Source organism: Ammospiza caudacuta, chromosome 16, assembly GCF_027887145.1.
Source record: "Ammospiza caudacuta isolate bAmmCau1 chromosome 16, bAmmCau1.pri, whole genome shotgun sequence".
NCBI lineage: Eukaryota > Metazoa > Chordata > Aves > Passeriformes > Passerellidae > Ammospiza > Ammospiza caudacuta.
In genome coordinates, this window is record NC_080608.1 from 1,706,406 (window position 1) to 1,722,930 (window position 16,525).

At 57.7% G+C, this 16,525-nt stretch overlaps 1 protein-coding gene across 1 annotated transcript; it reads left to right on the plus strand.

Moving 5' to 3' along the window:
* The first annotated feature begins 5,231 nt into the window (after positions 1 to 5,231).
* Positions 5,232 to 15,611, plus strand: PCDH12 (protocadherin 12). The gene is made up of 4 exons (XM_058815408.1): positions 5,232 to 8,135; positions 8,574 to 8,668; positions 9,773 to 9,984; positions 15,010 to 15,611. The coding sequence occupies exons 1-4, from the start codon at positions 5,232 to 5,234 to the stop codon at positions 15,372 to 15,374; spliced, it is 3,576 nt and encodes a 1,191-aa protein (XP_058671391.1). The 3' UTR covers positions 15,375 to 15,611.
* The last annotated feature ends 914 nt before the right edge of the window (positions 15,612 to 16,525 follow it).

Consider the following 16,525-nt stretch of genomic DNA (forward strand, 5'->3'; position numbering starts at 1 on the left):
CTGGCACTTATTGATTTGCAGCCGCTGGGGACTCGTAAAGGTCTGATTGATGTCACAGCCCGGATCCATCACTTACCCTGTGCAGCACAGGGAGCCCACCCCGGGCTGGTGCTCAGGTGTTTTGGGTTGTCAAACTAAAATCAAATCACAGTGGCAGTGGAAGGTGGTGCTGCTGGGTGCCCCCTGCCCCCGTCCTGTCAGCAGCCCCCTGCACTCTGGGAAGATCCAGCTCTGAGGCCCCAGCCTTGGGGAGTTCTTCCATGTGTTTCATTTGCAAACAGAAATTTAGATACAAGTTATTGGAGCACAGGAAAGAAATTACTGTAAGACTTAGAATAGCAAATTAAATCATACAAGCGAGCGACAATATGCTGCCAGCTTTCTCCTCCAGAAGGACATCAAGGGTTAGATCTCAACTCATTGCTTTCTCCCACACAATAAAACATCATTTTTACAGCTTCTCCTCATTTCTCTTTGGCCAGCTCTCCCTCTCTCTGCTCACAGAATTGCTTTTTGTAGCACCGGGCTTTATAAAACACGTCAGGGTCCTGGAGCAGCAGAGCCGTGCATGACATTACCATAACATTATTCCTGTCTATTCAAACACCCAGCCTGGCCCAATTTACTTCACTTACAACTTTCTTCCCCTCCTTAATAATAATTCTTTTATGAGCACGGAGCAACAATAACTCTCCTTATCGTCCCTTCTGTGCAGGGCAGCTCCTGGAGCCCAGCAGGCAGGAGCTGCTTTGCTCAAAACCAGGTTTTTGCCTGGGGAAGCTTTCAGGAGCTGCTACATCCATAATTAACTCTGTCCTCACCAGGGATTGCCTGCACCCCCTTTTATTTCCCCCCTAATTAACGTGTTGCCCTGCAGGAAGGGAGGCACCTCTATAACCCCCCCAAAAGAGGATTTAGCGGGGGTACAGCGGGGTTTGGGGGAGACTGCTGTGATGCTGCAGTGCTGCCTAAAATCGTGTAAAACCCAGGGAAACGCCCTAAAATCGTGTGAAAGCGAGGGAAACACCCTGAAACTGTGCAAAACCGGGGGAAACACCCGAAAATTCTGTGAAACGGAGGGAAGCACCTGAAACCCGTACCAAACAGGGAGGGACCCAGAGCATCCGCTGAGGATGGAGGGGAGGCAGCTGCAGCGTCGCCCAAGGCTCCCTGCAGGGCTGGGGGCGACGGAGACCCCCGGGACCATCGGGGGAAGGGCGATCGCAGCCCCTCCGTGGGGAGAGTTTGGGGGGCTCAGCACCCCCAGCCCCTGGGGCGGCGCCGGGGACAGGCGGGGACAGCGGCGGAGCCCAGCGCGGAGCAGCAGTGGGCTCTCGTGGTGGAGCGATCCAACTGCACAGCGCAGGCACCGCCGGGGCTGCTGCGCCTTCCCCGGCCCGCCCGGCCTCGGCAGGCACCGGGAGCCCCGGGCGGGCAGCGCTGCAGGAGCCCGCAGGGACACCCGGGTGGTTGGGATGGAAGGGGAGGATGAGCAGCACTGCCCAGGATGGAGCAGGAGGCACGGGGAGGTCACTTCAGCCGAGGTCACCTTTAGCCAGTGTCACCTTCAGCCAAGGTCACTTTCAGCCAGTGTCATCTTCAGCCGGTGTCACCTTCAGCTGGTGTCACCTTCAGCCGAGGTCACCTTCAGCCAAGGTCACTTTTAGCCAGTGTCACCTTCAGCTGGTGTCACCTTCACCCGAGGTCACCTTCAGCCAGTGTCACCTTCAGCTGGTGTCACCTTCACCCGAGGTCACCTTCAGCCAGTGTCACCTTCAGCCGGTGTCACCTGCTGGTTGTACGGAGATGAGCTCAGCTCACCCCGAGGGAAGGTCCCTGCACCTCCCGCGGAGCTCCGTGCCTGGTGTGAGAGGGGGAATCATGTCCTTCCTCCTGAGAAAGGGCCCCCGGGAGCCTCGCGGGTCCCTGCAGGCAGCTGGGGATGGGGAAGGCTCTGGGCTCCTTGTGCAGCTGCTCCTCACACACCTCATGCTCAGGGAGGGATTGCTGGCCACTGAAAATGGAGGGACACTTCTAGAGGAGCAAAGGGCTGAAAATTCATGGAATCACAGAATGTCCACAGTTGGAAGGGGCCCACAAGGATCATCCAGCCCAGCTCCTGGCCCTGCACAGACCCCCCAACAATCCCACCCTGTGCATCCCTGGAAATGGTGCCCAAACCCTCCTGGAGCTCTGGAGGCCTTGGGCACTGGAAGGGGCTTCAAAGTCTGCCCGGAGTCCCCTCTTGTCCAGGTGAACATCCCCAGCTCCCAGCCTGTCTTCATCAGAGAAAATTATTAGATATGAAAAAGCCTCTTCACTCTCATTTTGAGCTGCCCTCTGCTCCCTGCTGTGTTACGGCACAGCTCCTGGTCCCAGGCTAGCACCGTGTCAGCCCAAAATGACAAAGTTTGAACATCTCCAGCTGTGCAGTGGAGCTTGAAATAACCTGATGGTGCTGCTCTCTGCCAGGTGATGGACAGGGAGAGTGGTGCCTCCAGCACAGCTCTGCACCCCTGGGAGCTCAGGGTGCGCCCGTGCCCTGCTCTGGAGCCTGGGGAGCAGCTGAGCTGCAGAGAGCCAGGCTGGCACTCCTGAAAATGGCATTTCCAGCTGCTCTGGGCACGGACAGAGTCGGGCAGGAGCTGAAGGAAGCACAGTGATTGCACACAGTGAATGCATGAAGTGCTGTAATAATTCAATTCTTCCTGAGCTTTAAATGAAAGGGTTCAGGTGCAGTCTAAACCTTAGAGGAGGATTTTTGTGTTTGTAGCCACCGCAGTGGTCATGGAGGTCCTGAAGCACGTTGGGAGCCTGCTGGGGTGTGAACAGGAAACAGGAGGAGACATGTTTTGTTTTTAGCACCAGATCTCATTTCCCTGCCTGTGCTTCTGGCAAGTCTCAGCTCGACCCCGTTTTTCTTTCCTATTTTCTTGCAGCTTTCTGTCCATCTCCCTCCACGGCACTGATTTGCAGCTCAGCCATGCTTTTGCAGCATCCTCCTGCCAGCTGGGAATGTTCTGCTGGCTGAGGGTCACAGGCCTGGTCTGTAGGGGTTTATTCCTGAAGAATCATCAATAATTCATGCAGGAGCTCCTCCAGCTCCTCTTGGGCAGGCCAGACCTGTCACCAGTGCTGGGATCTGTACAGCCAGGCTGGGGACAGTGCTCAGGGGGCTCACAGCCTGGTGACAGTGACTTCTCCTCCCAGTCTTTCCCTGAGCGAACTGGTACTCAAAATCCCACCTGGGGAGAAAAATGAGTGGTTTGGAGGTTTGGAATCCTCCCAGCTGAGGGGTGGGGATGGCAGCAAGTGGGATCTGGCAGGTGGGTGCTGGAGTCGGGGGGATTCACCTCCTGTGGTGTCAGTGATGGGTTAAACACAGGCACTGGGGGAGAGTGGCTGGTTCTGCAGTGGGATTGGGAGGTGATGGGGCAAGGAAACCCCAGGCAGGGCTCCTCAGGGAACTCTCACAGTCTTGGGGTGTCATATTTATTTCCTTTCCCTTGTGATGCTCCAGCGTGGTTCTTCTGTTCTGCTCCATCCCTGAAAAGGAAAAGCATTAAAAACCCGGGAGGTGGAGGGATAACAGCCCCAGCAGAAGGAAGTGGCCTTCCCACCTCCCCTCCCAAAATCGGGCACGGGCTGTGAGACATCCGCTTCTCCAGCCGGAGCTCCGCGGGCAGCGGGAGCGGGCGGGATCAGGCGGGATCATCCCTCCGGGAGAGCCCCGGGCTGCGCAGGAGGAAGCGCGAGCACAAAGCAGGGAAATGACTTGGCAAAGGTCACCTGGAGCTGGGGCCGAGCCCAGGAATAGCACCGGGCTCCGGCCACCCCCCGCAGCACCGTCCCTTCCTCCCGCGGTGCTGAGGGCACAGCTCGTGGCACTGCGATGGCTTTGGCTTTGCTGCTCTTTGTGACACCAAAATTCACCATGGCAAAGGAAACTGATGACAGCAGAACCTCACCTGGGAAATCCAGAGTGTGAGGGGAGCTGGGAGGGATGGGAATAGGCTGGGGGGGACAGGGGTGCCCATCAAGGCTGGAAAAGCAGGAGGAGAGGGTGAGGACAGGACACCAAAGGCTGCTGGAGGCTGCCTGGAAGGTGTGGAGACACAAAGATGCTGTGGCTGGTGGGGCTTCAACCACACCTTGAGAATGCTCCAGAGCACCCAAGGGAAATTCCAGATGACCTTCCCTGTTCTGAATGCCTTCTGTCACCTCGAGACCAAAGCAAACCCAGCCTGGGGCCTGGGGGCTCTGCAGGCTCAGGAGGAATATGTGGAACACCTTCAGGCTGTGCTACCTGTGTGTGCACAGCTGGCCAGCTGTGGTGATACTGGTACAACAGCTGGGCAGCCTGAAGGTGGGGGCTCAGGGTGAGGTGCTGAAATAAGGCCAAGAAGGGATTTGATGGTGCAGGAGTGACGCCAGGGAAATCAGTGCTGAGCCAAGCTGGGATGGAGCACGTGCCAAGAGAGGGAGCAGCCAGGACAGCCGGATGCAGGGATGGGGAGAGGCCTGAACGGACACAGGCTGTGTCTGCCAGCACCTCCCTCCTTCCCTCGTGCCCTCCCGGCTGTGTTTGGCGTGGCCACGCTCCTGCTGATTCATCAGCTCATTTTGGTGTGTCCAGCTGGAACTGGTGACATCAGCACCTCTGTACTGGGAAAGGTGACTTGGGCTCATCGCCCTCCAAAGGCAGAGCAAGGAGCAGGGATTGCACTTGGATTTAGGGAAAATGTCAAAGTCTGAGATGTAGAAGTGTGAAGAACAAGGCTTTGCGTCAATGAAGAAGCAGGAGTCCATCACCTCTTCCTGAAGCGCAAGAGGCTTGTGTTGGGTCAGGGCCTGCAGGAATACCACCTTCTGAACAGTGTGCGCTGCAGGTGACAGCGGTGACGGTCCCCCGAGGCTGGGATCGGAGGGCACTTCCACACCCTCTCACTGCCGGGCCTGTGCCGCCCCACAAGCCCCCACCCAGCCCCGGCATTGTACCAGCCCGGTCCTCCCTTTTCCTGTAGGAGGGGTTTCCATAGGATGTCTGCCGCTCCATCCCCAGCCCGGCCAGCCGGCCGGTGGCTGCTCCGGGGACGGTCCCTCCGCTCCGGGCTGTCCCGGCCGGGGAGCCCCGGTGATGGCAGCGCGGGGAACAGCCACCAGCCCTGCTTGTGACTTCCCCTCCTTTCCAAGCTCTGGCTGGAGCCCACGGCCCTCGGAGATGGCAGAGGATGGCGAGGCCCTGCGGTGGCCCTGAGGACTCTGCGGGGATGCGGTGGCCGGCGGGACAGCCCATGGCAGCGCGGCGGGGCCGCGGGGGCTCTGCCAGCAGCGTGCTGGGGCTGAGCCGCTCGGCGCTGCGGCTGCCGGCGCTCTGGTGGTGGTACCTGTTCCTGAGCGCCGATGCCCAGGAGGTGGCCACGTTCACGGTGCAGTACCGGGTGCTGGAGGAGGTGCCCCCGGGAACTGTCATAGGGAGCCTGGCCGAGCACTTTGAGGGCGGCGAGAGCGGCGAGGCGGCCGAGACCTTTCAGCTGATGGAGACCCCCGGCAGGTTCCCGCTGCACGTGGGCAGCGGGGATGGGGTGCTCAGCACGGCTGGGCGGGTGGACAGGGAGCAGCTGTGCCGCCACAGTGATCCCTGCTGGGTGTCCTTCGACGTGCTGGCTGCCCAGAACCCGGCCCTGATCCACGTGGAGGTTCAGGTGATGGACATCAATGACAACGCGCCGCGGTTCCCCACGCCCGAGCTGGAGCTGGAGATCTCAGAGAGCGCATCCCTGCGGACACGGATCCCGCTGGATCGAGCCGTGGATGCTGACGCTGGCTCCAACGCCCGCTGCTCCTACGCCCTCTCCCCCAGTGAGCACTTTGCTCTGGAGGTCGTCTCCAGCTCTGATGGGATGAGGCACGCGGAGCTTGTCGTGGTTAAGGAGGTGGATCGGGAGCTGCACTCCTCCTTTGACCTCGTGCTGACGGCCACGGATCATGGGGAGCAACCAAAATCAGGTACTGCTTTGATTAAAGTCATTGTCCTCGACTCCAATGACAACAGCCCCGTGTTTGCAGAGAGCTCCCTGACGGTGGAGGTTCAGGAGGACGCCCAGCCCGGGACCCTCCTTGTGACCGTCACGGCCACTGACCCTGACCAGGGTCCCAATGGGGAGATCGAGTACAGCCTGAGCAGGCACGCGCCCCCCGAGGTGCTGAGCACCTTCAGCATCGACACCCGCACGGGCAGCATCCTCCTGAGGCTCCCTCTAGACTACGAGGAGACCCACGCCTACGAGCTGGACGTGCAGGCGCGGGATCTGGGCGCCAACCCCATCCCGGCACACTGCAAGGTCCTGGTCAAGGTCCTGGATGTCAATGACAACGCTCCTGATGTCCATGTCACCTGGGCCGCGCGGGAGCCTGTGCTGTCCGAGGCCCTCCCCAAGGACAGCTTTGTGGCCCTGGTGACAGCCAGCGACCCTGACTCGGGAAGCAACGGGCAAGTGCTCTGCTCCCTCAGCCAGGGCTACGAGCACTTCAGGCTGAAGAGGACCAACAGCCACAGCTTCGCGCTGCTGACCAACGCCTCGCTGGACCGCGAGCGGCGCGCCGAGTACAACCTGACGCTGGTGGTGCGGGACATGGGGGACCTGTCCCTGGCCGTGCTGAAACACCTCACCATCTGCATCAGTGATGTCAATGACAACGCCCCAGCCTTTGAGAAGGCCGCCTACGAGGCTGCTGTTGCTGAGAATGGTGAAGCACCTGCCTTCCTGCTCACTGTCCGTGCCACTGACCCTGACCTGGGCTCCAACGGGAAAGTCACCTACAGGATCCTGGACCCCTCTGCTTTGGGGCTGGTCTCAGTCGACCCCATCACTGGAGACATTTTTGCCCTCCAAGCTTTTGATTATGAGCAGGTGAGGAGCCTGGAGTTCCTGGTGACAGCAGAGGATGGAGGGCATCCCAAGCTGGCATCCAACATCTCCATCAGGCTGGCTGTGCTTGACCGGAATGACAACGCACCCATCATCACCACGCCAGCACTGGTGGGAGGGGTGGCCACGCTCTCTGTCCTGGTCAATGTGGACACCGGCTGCTGCTGGGTGGTCCCTGGGAATGGGAGCACCCAGGGGGCTGCAGCAGTGACCAATTCCACACTCATGTCGTGCCCTGCCAACCCCTTCCTCTTCACCATCGTGGCCCGGGATGTGGACTCCGGCACCAATGGGGCTCTTCGGTATGATCTGGTGGGTGGGGATGATGCCGGGCTCTTCATCCTGGACCCGCTGCTGGGGCAGGTGTCCCTCAACGCCAGCAATGCCAGCAGCCTGGCCGGCAGCCAGCAGGAGCTGCTGGTGCGGGTGAGTGACCAGGGGGACACTCCCCTGCACACCCTGGCCCGGCTCCGCTTGCTGTTCCGGCGGCACGGCGCCTTCTCCAAGATGTCAGCGCGGGATCCCGGCTGGCCCAGCCTGTCCGTGCTGCTGCTCATCTGCCTGGCCGCTCTGCTGGGCGGCTGCGTGCTGCTGCTGGCGCTCACCCTGTCCCTGCGCAAGAAGGACAAGAAGGACGGCATGGCCTACAACTGCCGGGAGGCGGAGGACGCCCGCAGGCAGCAGCAGCTCAAGAAGCCGCACAGGCAGATCCAGAAGGCCGACATCCACCTGGTGCCGCTGCTCCGGGGCCGCCCCCGGGAGCCCGAGCCCCCCCGGGCCTGCCAGGAGGAGCAGCCCGACATGGCCACCCCTGCGACCGGGGAGTCCCCGCAGGCTCCCCTGCACCTCACGCCCACTCTCTACAGGACCCTGAGGAATCAGAGGACACAAAAGGGCTCGGAGGAGCAGCAGGGCACCTTGGAGCTGCCCGTCCTGCAGCGCCGGCCCTGCCCGCCCCACAGAGCCAAGCACGCCGTGAGGGAGGCTGCGGGCCCCGCGGAGGCACCGCCGCACGGCAAGAGCTTGGTGAAGCCACCCATGGGAGAGCCCCGAGTGCCAGCCGAGCCGCCCGTGGGTGCGGGGGGACCCGGGCAGCCCCAGCCCCACCAGCAGATCCTCAGGAGCCTGGTCCGGCTGTCGCTGGTGGCCCTGGCGGAGCAGAGCCCGACCGGGGAGTTCGCCATGGAGTCGCCCCCAGTGCAGGTAGGAGCCGTTCCGGGCGTTCCTGGCGTGTGGGCACCCCCAGCCCTTCCTTGCCCGGGCCGTGCCCACCCTGGCGCGGTGGGAATGGGCAGCCTGAGGGTCTTTGCTTGGTCTCTTCCCCAGGCCTGGGTAGGATGAGCATCCCCTCACCCAGCAGGGTCACCCCAGCAGGGTCACCCCAGCGGGACAGGCGGGAGCGGGGCTGGCACAGGGTGTGACAAGGGGACAATCCCAGGGACAGGGACAGCAGGAGGGCTGCAGGGGAAGCTCGGGCCCAGGTGGGCTGCCCAGTGCTTGTTTTTCCCCGGTGTGGGGATGCTGAGCCATCTGCAGGAGGAGGAAACGCTATAAAAAGGCCGGGGGGCTCGGAGGGACGTCCTGGCAGGAAGCAGCTTGAGTGGCCGGCCCGGGGCTCAACAGGCTTTTCCTGCCTTGCAGCAAATCTCCCAGCTGCTCTCCCTGCTGCACCAGGGCCAGTTCCAGCCCAAAACAAACTACAGGGGAAACAAGTACACGGCCAAGAACGGCAGCAGGTAAAGCTGGCTCCCAGCACTTCCCTTCCCCACGCCCCCTTCCCCTGCCCCAGCCCCACCAGGCTAAAACCTCCGAGGGCAGAGACACACAAGGAAAAGCCTCATCTCCTGAGTTTGGAGGTTCTCCCTTCAGGGGCAGGTTGTGCTCCTCATGGTATCCAGCTGCTCTTTGCCTCCTTCCTGGGGTACCTTTGGCAGGTCCCTCCATACTCACTTGAGCTCTTCCATGGCCATGAGCCATCCCTTGCCAAGAACTCTGATGCTTCTGGGTGCTCAGGAGCACAGAGGGGCCCAGCTATGGAGGCAGCAGCACAAGGATGAGTGTTCTCATAGCTCTGGATGCTTTCTTAGTGCCTGTCAACATGAGTTTGGGACACCTGACCCTGTGCCAGGGGGCAGATGAGTGAGGAACTGCAGCAGGGCTGGAGGCACTGAGATATCCCAGCTGTGTGCTAAAGATATCCCCAAACTTCATGGTGTTCCCATTAAATTATGCTGTGTGCTCTGGGTACACACTCCTGAGGATGCTGAGTCTTCATCACTGCCTTGCTGTGTCCCCCTGTCCCCACCTGGCCAGGCCACGGGCAGACACAGCTTTCTCCACCTTTCTCACCTGCAGCTGCAGAGGATGGAGAGGGAGGGAGAGCAGCTCCAGGGTATCTGGGGTGCTCCTCACTTGGTCCTGCAGGGGAAAGCTCCTCTGAATTAATGGGGAGGAGCCAGCAAGTCCCTGTTTGCTCAGGATATGCCCCTAGACCCCTGGAAATGTTCCAGACCAGGTTGGACTGGGCTTGGAGCAAGCTGGGACTATGGAGGGTGTCCCTACCCGTGGCAGGGGGTGGAATGAGATGGGCTTTAAGGTCCCTTCCAACCCTTCTGTGGTTCTCTGATCTTGCTGCAGAAGGATAAAAACCCTTTCAGGCAAGAAATGTGGAGCAACTCCCCAAACCTCATTAACTGATGGGCATTCAAAATGCCTTTGGTTCTGTGGGTGGTGCATGGGGAGGCTGCCCGGAGCCTCTCTTTGGGGCATTTTGGGGAGATAGAGACCCTTCCAAAGGCTCACTGGGGCTGAAGTGACCTGGGTGTTGTGACCCCTGGCAGGGCTGCAGGGCTGGACACGGGGCTGGACACAGGGCTGGACACGGGGCTGGACACAGGGCTGGACACAGGGCTGGACACGGACTGCCTGAGCACCAAGGACAGCGGGCACGGCGAGAGCGAGGCCGGCGACCGCGACTGCGACAGTGCCTTCGAGCTCTCCGTGCAGCAGCTCGTGGGAGAGGAGCTGGAGACCCTCCTGGAGCCACAGGCAGGTGAGGTGACCTCGCTGCTGGGACAGGCTGGGGCTGGGGGGGCTGCAGCAGTGGGATATCCTCAGGTAACCCACACTAACCCTATCCAGGAGGTCCTGCAGCAACCAGGGCATGTCGCACCTCCCAGAGAGGCTCTGGCAGGGGCAGTGCTTGGGGCAGCATGTCTGGGCCATCGCAGGCTTTTGGTAGCAGGCCAAGGGACTTGCTGAGCTTCACATTGGTCTTTCCATGTGTTTATGGCTGCTCTTCCCTCCCATGGACGTGTGAGCTTGGCCTCTGTCATTGCTGAGGGGTGAGGGCCAGTTGCACATTGCAGCTGGTGAGCTGCTTCCCATGCTGGCCTGAGCCCTCCCTTCGTGGTCTCCTGGTCTGTGCAGAGTGAGAAAGGTGGACACTTGTCCTTGTCAAACCCCTCAAGATGTTATCTACCCTCAGAGCCCCACTGGATCCTCCTTCCTCTTCATCTCCTGTGACCAACCTGCTGCTAATTTTATCTTTTTTGAGATGTGTGACCAGAATTGTTGTGCAGTGTTTAGGATCCACTGGGGGTACAAGGAGGTTTTCTTGTGTGTTCCTAATTCCTCTCCTGCCCAAGCTCCACGCTGAGCCCTGTTTGTTGTGGCTCCCAAATCCCTCCTCTGCGTGGAGGGAGAGCCATCAACACATGACAGGTTGTTGTTCCCTGTGACAATTATCTGACAGTTGGTGACACAGAAATTCACCAGCCACACTTTGCTCATGGCAGTCAGCATTATCAGGTCCTTCAGCAACCCTCTGCTTTTGGGTGTTTTAGTGGAGTCAACACCAACATTGTCCCCTTGCCATATCATTTATCACTGTGTTGAGCAGATACTCTGGGACTCTGCTAATGACCTCCCTTGGTGAGGAAGATTAATTATTCCTACCCTCACTTCCCAGCTTTTAAAACATATTAGTCCCTACAGAACCTGGCTGTAAATTCAGGCACAGCTCAGGTGCCCTGCAAGCCTGGCTGGTGCTGTTCCATCAGCTCAGGTGACCTCTGCCTTCACAGAATTGAATTCTAGAACAGTTTGGGTGGGAAGGGACCTTAAAGTCCATCCAGTGCCACCCCTGCCATGCAGGGACACCTCCCACTGTCCTAGGCTGCTCCCAGCCCTGGCCTTGGGCACTGCCAGGGATCCAGAGGCAGCCCCAGCTGCTCTGGGCACCCTGTGCCAGGGCCTGCCCACCCTGCCAGGGAACAATTCCCTCCCAATATCCCATCCAGCCCTGCCCTCTGGCTCTGGGAAGCCATTCCCTTGTCCTGGCACTCCAGACCCTTGTCCAGAGCCTCTCCATGCAGGACTCTCCATGCAGCCCTTCCAAATTTCAGAACACAATTCCCCATGTGACAATGTCAGGTGGTTCCTCTGGGAGCAGCAGCTCCATGGCTCTCTCTGCTGAGCCTTGCACAGAAGGATTTCTCTGAATCTGCCTGGGCTGGGTTCACCTTCACATACTTAAAAACTCCTGTCACCATTTCCACCTCCCCTCCCTCTGATCCTGCATTCATTTGAAGCAGTAGTTAATGAACAGCAGCTAATAAACCAGGCAATTTCATAACTGAGTTCCTCTGGCACTCCGGGGTGAATACCATCTGGGCCTGACATTTTCTACATGTTCCTTTTATTGATTTGTTCTAAAAATCTCCTCTCTTGGCATTTCAATTTGAAAGAGTTGGGCTGACTCATGTCCTGTAGCAGAAATTTCATTGTGGAGCCTCTGTGCTCCTCCACAGAAAAGAAACTCCTTGAGCTTTGCTGCTGGGGTGGTTTGAATTCCAGAGCTGGGCATTTTTGGTGCTGAAGGTAGAAGCTGCTGCTTCTCCCCCTTTGCCTCCCTGCTCTTTTATTCCAGTAAGGAGCAAACAAAGGAAAGGCTGAGACCTAAAAGCTTCCTTGGGTTCTGAGGTCCTGCAGCCAAGAGCAGGGAACCAAGAGGAGCCCAGCTCCATCCCAGGTGCACTGACATGCCCTGATCCCAGAAAAGGGACTGGGGGAGCTGCCCAGCAGCTCTGGATCCAGTCCTGCCCACACAAGGATGGAAAATCAGAGCTATGGTGAGGCTGATCCATGAAATGCCATCTCCCATGATTCTTGGATCTGACAGGACAATCATCCAGTTGGCCAAAGTCCTGGGATTCCATATGATCATTAGATCTGGAAAAGCCCTCCCAGACCATTGTTCCCCAGCACTGCCATGTCCACCAGTGACCCGTGTCCCCAGTGCCACATCCCCATTGCTGGGATGATGATTCCACCAATTAATTCCCTGGGCAGCTCCATGCCAGCAGGGAATGCTGAGGCTGTGTGGATTCCTGCTGGCCTTGCCTAGAGGCTGATCTGTTCCAGAGCTGCAAACCCTCCTCAGGAGCCCAGAACTGCAAACTTTCCTCAGGAGCTCAGAGCTGCAACCCTTCCCCAGGAGCCCAGAGCTGTCCCAGGAGCCCAGAGCTGTCCCAGGAGCCCAGAGCTGCCAGTCCTTCCCCAGAAGCCCAGAGCTGCAAACCTTCCCAAGGAGCCCAGAGCTGCCAGTCCTTCCCCAGGAACCCAGAGCTGCAAACCTTCCCAAGGAGCCCAGAGCTGCCAGTCCTTCCCCAGGAGCCCAGAGCTGCCAGTCCTTCCCCAGGAACCCAGAGCTGCAAACCTTCCCAAGGAGCCCAGAGCTGCCAGTCCTTCCCCAGGAGCCCAGAGCTGCCAGTCCTTCCCCAGGAACCCAGAGCTGCAAACCTGTCTCAGGAGCCCAGAGCTGCCTGCACAGACGGCCGAGCGCAGCCGCCAGAGCTGCCGGGCTCCTTCCTCCTCTCCCAGACACAAACAGAGCCGTGGACTTGCATCCTGAGAGGGAGGAAGGAAGCACTGCTGGTGCTCAGGAGCATCCTAACAGCTGGCTGAGGCTGGCTGGGCCTTTGTGCTGTTCCCAGCGGGGGGACTGCAATCCCGGGCAGCTCTGGGATTGTTGATGTTGTGGGATGAACTCGCAGCACCGTCTGTTAGCTCTGATCCCCCAGCAGCCCAGCACAGCACTCCCAGCAGCAGATGAGAGATAGAACTTTATGGATGATAAAAACAACCCCTGCTCCCCAAACACCATTAAAACAAGGCAGTAAAGAGTTATTGGTCAAATTAAACATACCTAATTATGAGGTTTTCATGGCCATGGGACCGTCAGCCCAGCTCTCCCTGCAGAGAGCAGACCAGTTGTGCCCTGCTCCAGAGCTGAGGCAGCCAAATATTCAGGGAATGAGGTGGCTTCGTGCAGACTGGGGAGGAGAAAACTGCATATTTTACAGCAAAATCTGCAGCACACTTGGGTGGTGTCTCAAGGAGCAGTCACTGCAACTCAAATACTAAGATTGCAGAAAGAAACCCTGGATGTGAAGCAACACAAAAGAATTTTGGGACTCCAGCTGAAACAAAAATCTAAGGGATGTACCTGCCCTTTTCTGCTTACCACGCTGGAGTCCCAGCTCTCTCCCCCAGCCCATGCCAGGGCAGTTGTTTTCCAGAGGAAAAGGAGCAATTGCTTGGCTGGCTGAGGGAGGAGCCTTGTCTCAGTCACTCACTGCAGATCCCAGGTCCCAGCTGTGGCAGGGTATTGACCACCCTCTGGAATTAGCAGGACAAGAGCATTGGAATGGGGACCCTCCTTTCAGATGCCACTTTTTAGTCAGAGTCACACAATTATTATTACTACAGTGACACCAGCCCTTGCCACCCTGGGACTGCTGGGTTTAGTTACCAGTGAGGTTTTGCTGCTCCCAACACCTTCCCTAAACTGGCTGGTTGCTCTGAACTCCCCTGAGGTTCTGGGATGTGCTTTGGGAAGGAACAATGAGGGGCTGGAATGCAGCCTCTGTGCACCACAGCACGGACTCTTGTTTACCAGAGACCTCAAAAAACAAGAATCCCTGTTCCCCTTCCTGCTGTCTGACGAGGAAGCTATTCCAGGCTCTCCTTGCTATGGGGTCCTTCCTTTATTTTCCAGGAGATGTTTATTCATGGACATCTATAATCACTTCTTCTCTTGCCAACACTATTTTAAGCATAAAGATTTCCTCTGCTGGCGCATATCTCCTCAGGCTAATGACAGGTTGCAGTCAGATCCCTGGAGAGCACTTGCTTCCTTAGGAGCAGCAACCCCCAGCTCTTGGGGTCTCCATTGTGTCAGCCTGGATCACTCCTGGGTTCATCTCCAGAGTTTTCCCTGCTGGTGTGGTTTCAGCTCCCTCTCCCACAGATGCATAATCAGATTTGTGTGTAATTCCCCTAATCAGACCCAGTAACAATCCACCCTGGCTGTGCCTCCCTGCCAGCAGGGAATACCCTGAGTCCTCTGTGTGATTCCAGTTGCCCATTGTGGGCCACAATCAAATTACTGCTGCACTAACGAGCCTGCCCCAGCCCCCAGCCCAGGCTCCCCCTGCTCCTCAGCTGTTTCCAATCGAGGAACAACTACTTTAGAGCTCAATTGTTCAGTCCCAGTCTCCAACCATCCAGCTGTGCATTTTATAATCCAGAATTTCATTCTGGTGTTATTGTTTTCACAGTAACCCATTTCTTTTCGGTCTCAATCTGCCTCCTTAACAGCAAATTCCCACCCTGGAGTGACCCTGAAGGGAAGTCCACTATCTTTGTGTCCAACACTTCCCCCTGGAAAGCTTTTCATTGTCTGCTCCCCTTCAGCCAGTCCTGAACCCTCCCTCTCTCAGGCTTTGCTAACAATTTAGTGAAGTGCCAATTGAGACTGCAACAAATGAGAATGCACAGTGATTCTAATGGCTATTATATTAAAATGGCTATTACATATTATAGTAAAAACAAAACAAAACCCCCCATAGTTTCAAACCAGTTCTATTGTGGCTTTTTTTAGCTGCTGGTTTGCATGGTGTCACCGGTGATCTGTTTACCATCATGCCTCTCAGCTGATTTTAGATATTTTCATTTATCAATATTTTTATCAATTTATTTCCCCCCTTTTCTCTGCTGTGCTGTCCCTCCCCAGAGCTGGCCCTCAAGAGGCTGACAGCTGCAGACCCAGAGTGGGTGGCCCGGCTGTCCCTGCCCCTCACCAGCAGCTACAAGGACAACGTCTTCTGCCCCGACTCGCCGCGCTCCGCCGAGGATGAGGAAGCTGCAAGGCAGGAGACACCGAGGACCTTTGAGACCTTTGGCAAAGGTGCTGGGGCTGACCCTGGTGGCAGCGGGACGAGGCTGGCCAGCACCTTCCTGTCAGAGATGAGCACCCTGTTTGAGATGATCCTGTCCCAGAAGGTGCAGGTGCACAGCGAGGCGGGCGCGGGGCTGCTGCGGCAGCTGTCGGCCCGTGGGCACGGCCTCGGCCTGGGGGATGCTGCTCCAGGGCTGTAGCAGCTCTGTGGCTGTGGCAGGGAGAGAACACTCAGAGATTTGGGGTGCCCAGCCCTATCCCCAGCCCCAGCAGGGTCACTGTATGACCCATGCCTAGACAGGTGTATTCCTTCCTTTGCCTCGCCCCATCGAATTTCTCCACAACTGATTTCACCTTTAGTTCCCCTCCAGCTGCCTGTCCTTGCCTTCCTCCTCTCCCACCCTGCTCTCCCAGTGCTCTGCCAGCCTCCCATCCCACCCAGCAGCAGGAGGGCCTTTCCTCCCAGGACAGGCCCAGGCAAAGGGGTTGTGAGAACAACCACAGCACAGTGAGATACATCCATGTGATCACAGACTGTGAAAATACCTGTCACGGACACTGCTGCAGCTGGGCTCCAGGGTTTCAGTTATTTAAATAAAACTGTTTTTTTCTAACACTACCCTCTCTGTCAGCAATGGAGCTGACATAATATATGTGCAGAAAGCCTGAAATGGCAGCTGGGGAAGGGGAGATGAGCCTGTTGTCTCCCATGGGTCCTTCCAGCTTCTGTGGTTCTGCCACTGGGAAGTTGGCATTTTTTAAAAGCCCCCAAAATCAGCACTGGCATCTCTCCTATGGCTGCTCCAAGTGCCCACCACTTCCTTCTCCGTAAGGACTGGATGTGGCACTCAATGCTCTGAGCTGGGTGACAAGGTGAGGATCAATCACAGGTTGGACTTGATGTTCTCAAAGGTCTTTTCCAGCCCTAATGATTCCATTCTATTCTGTTCTCTCCTTTGAGGCCATTGGATTTTGGAGCACAGTCCTTATCCAAAAGCAGACACCAGATGGCTGGAGTCTGCCAAAGGTAACCTGGGAAAAAGGAAGTGTGAAAACACTGTTTTGAAATATTCAGTCACAAGCTTCACCCTTTTTATGGGTTTTCACTTTGATCTGTCAGTCTGGGAGCTGTAAGACAGTTTTGGGATAATAGCATGGGTGGGGAAACCAAGGTATTGGTGACAAAGGAAGAAGCACACAGGTGTCTGTGCCTCTGCACTCCTCGAGAAGGGAAGGGTGGTGCTGACCCATGGGCTCATGCAGCAGTGTGGGGATGGCAGGTAAGGGCTTCTGGGCTCTCCTGGACCATCTCAGGGTACCCTACCCCTGTTCTTTTCCATGTACCTGGAGG

Excerpts from the sequence above, each read along its gene's own strand:
- PCDH12 (XM_058815408.1), top strand. The coding sequence starts at position 5,232 with ATGGCGAGGCCCTGCGGTGGCCCTGAGGACTCTGCGGGGATGCGGTGG. Across the intron at positions 8,669-9,772 it reads ACGGCCAAGAACGGCAGCAG|GGCTGCAGGGCTGGACACGG; the intron begins GTAAAGCTGGCT and ends GACCCCTGGCAG. Across the intron at positions 9,985-15,009 it reads CCTCCTGGAGCCACAGGCAG|AGCTGGCCCTCAAGAGGCTG; the intron begins GTGAGGTGACCT and ends GTCCCTCCCCAG.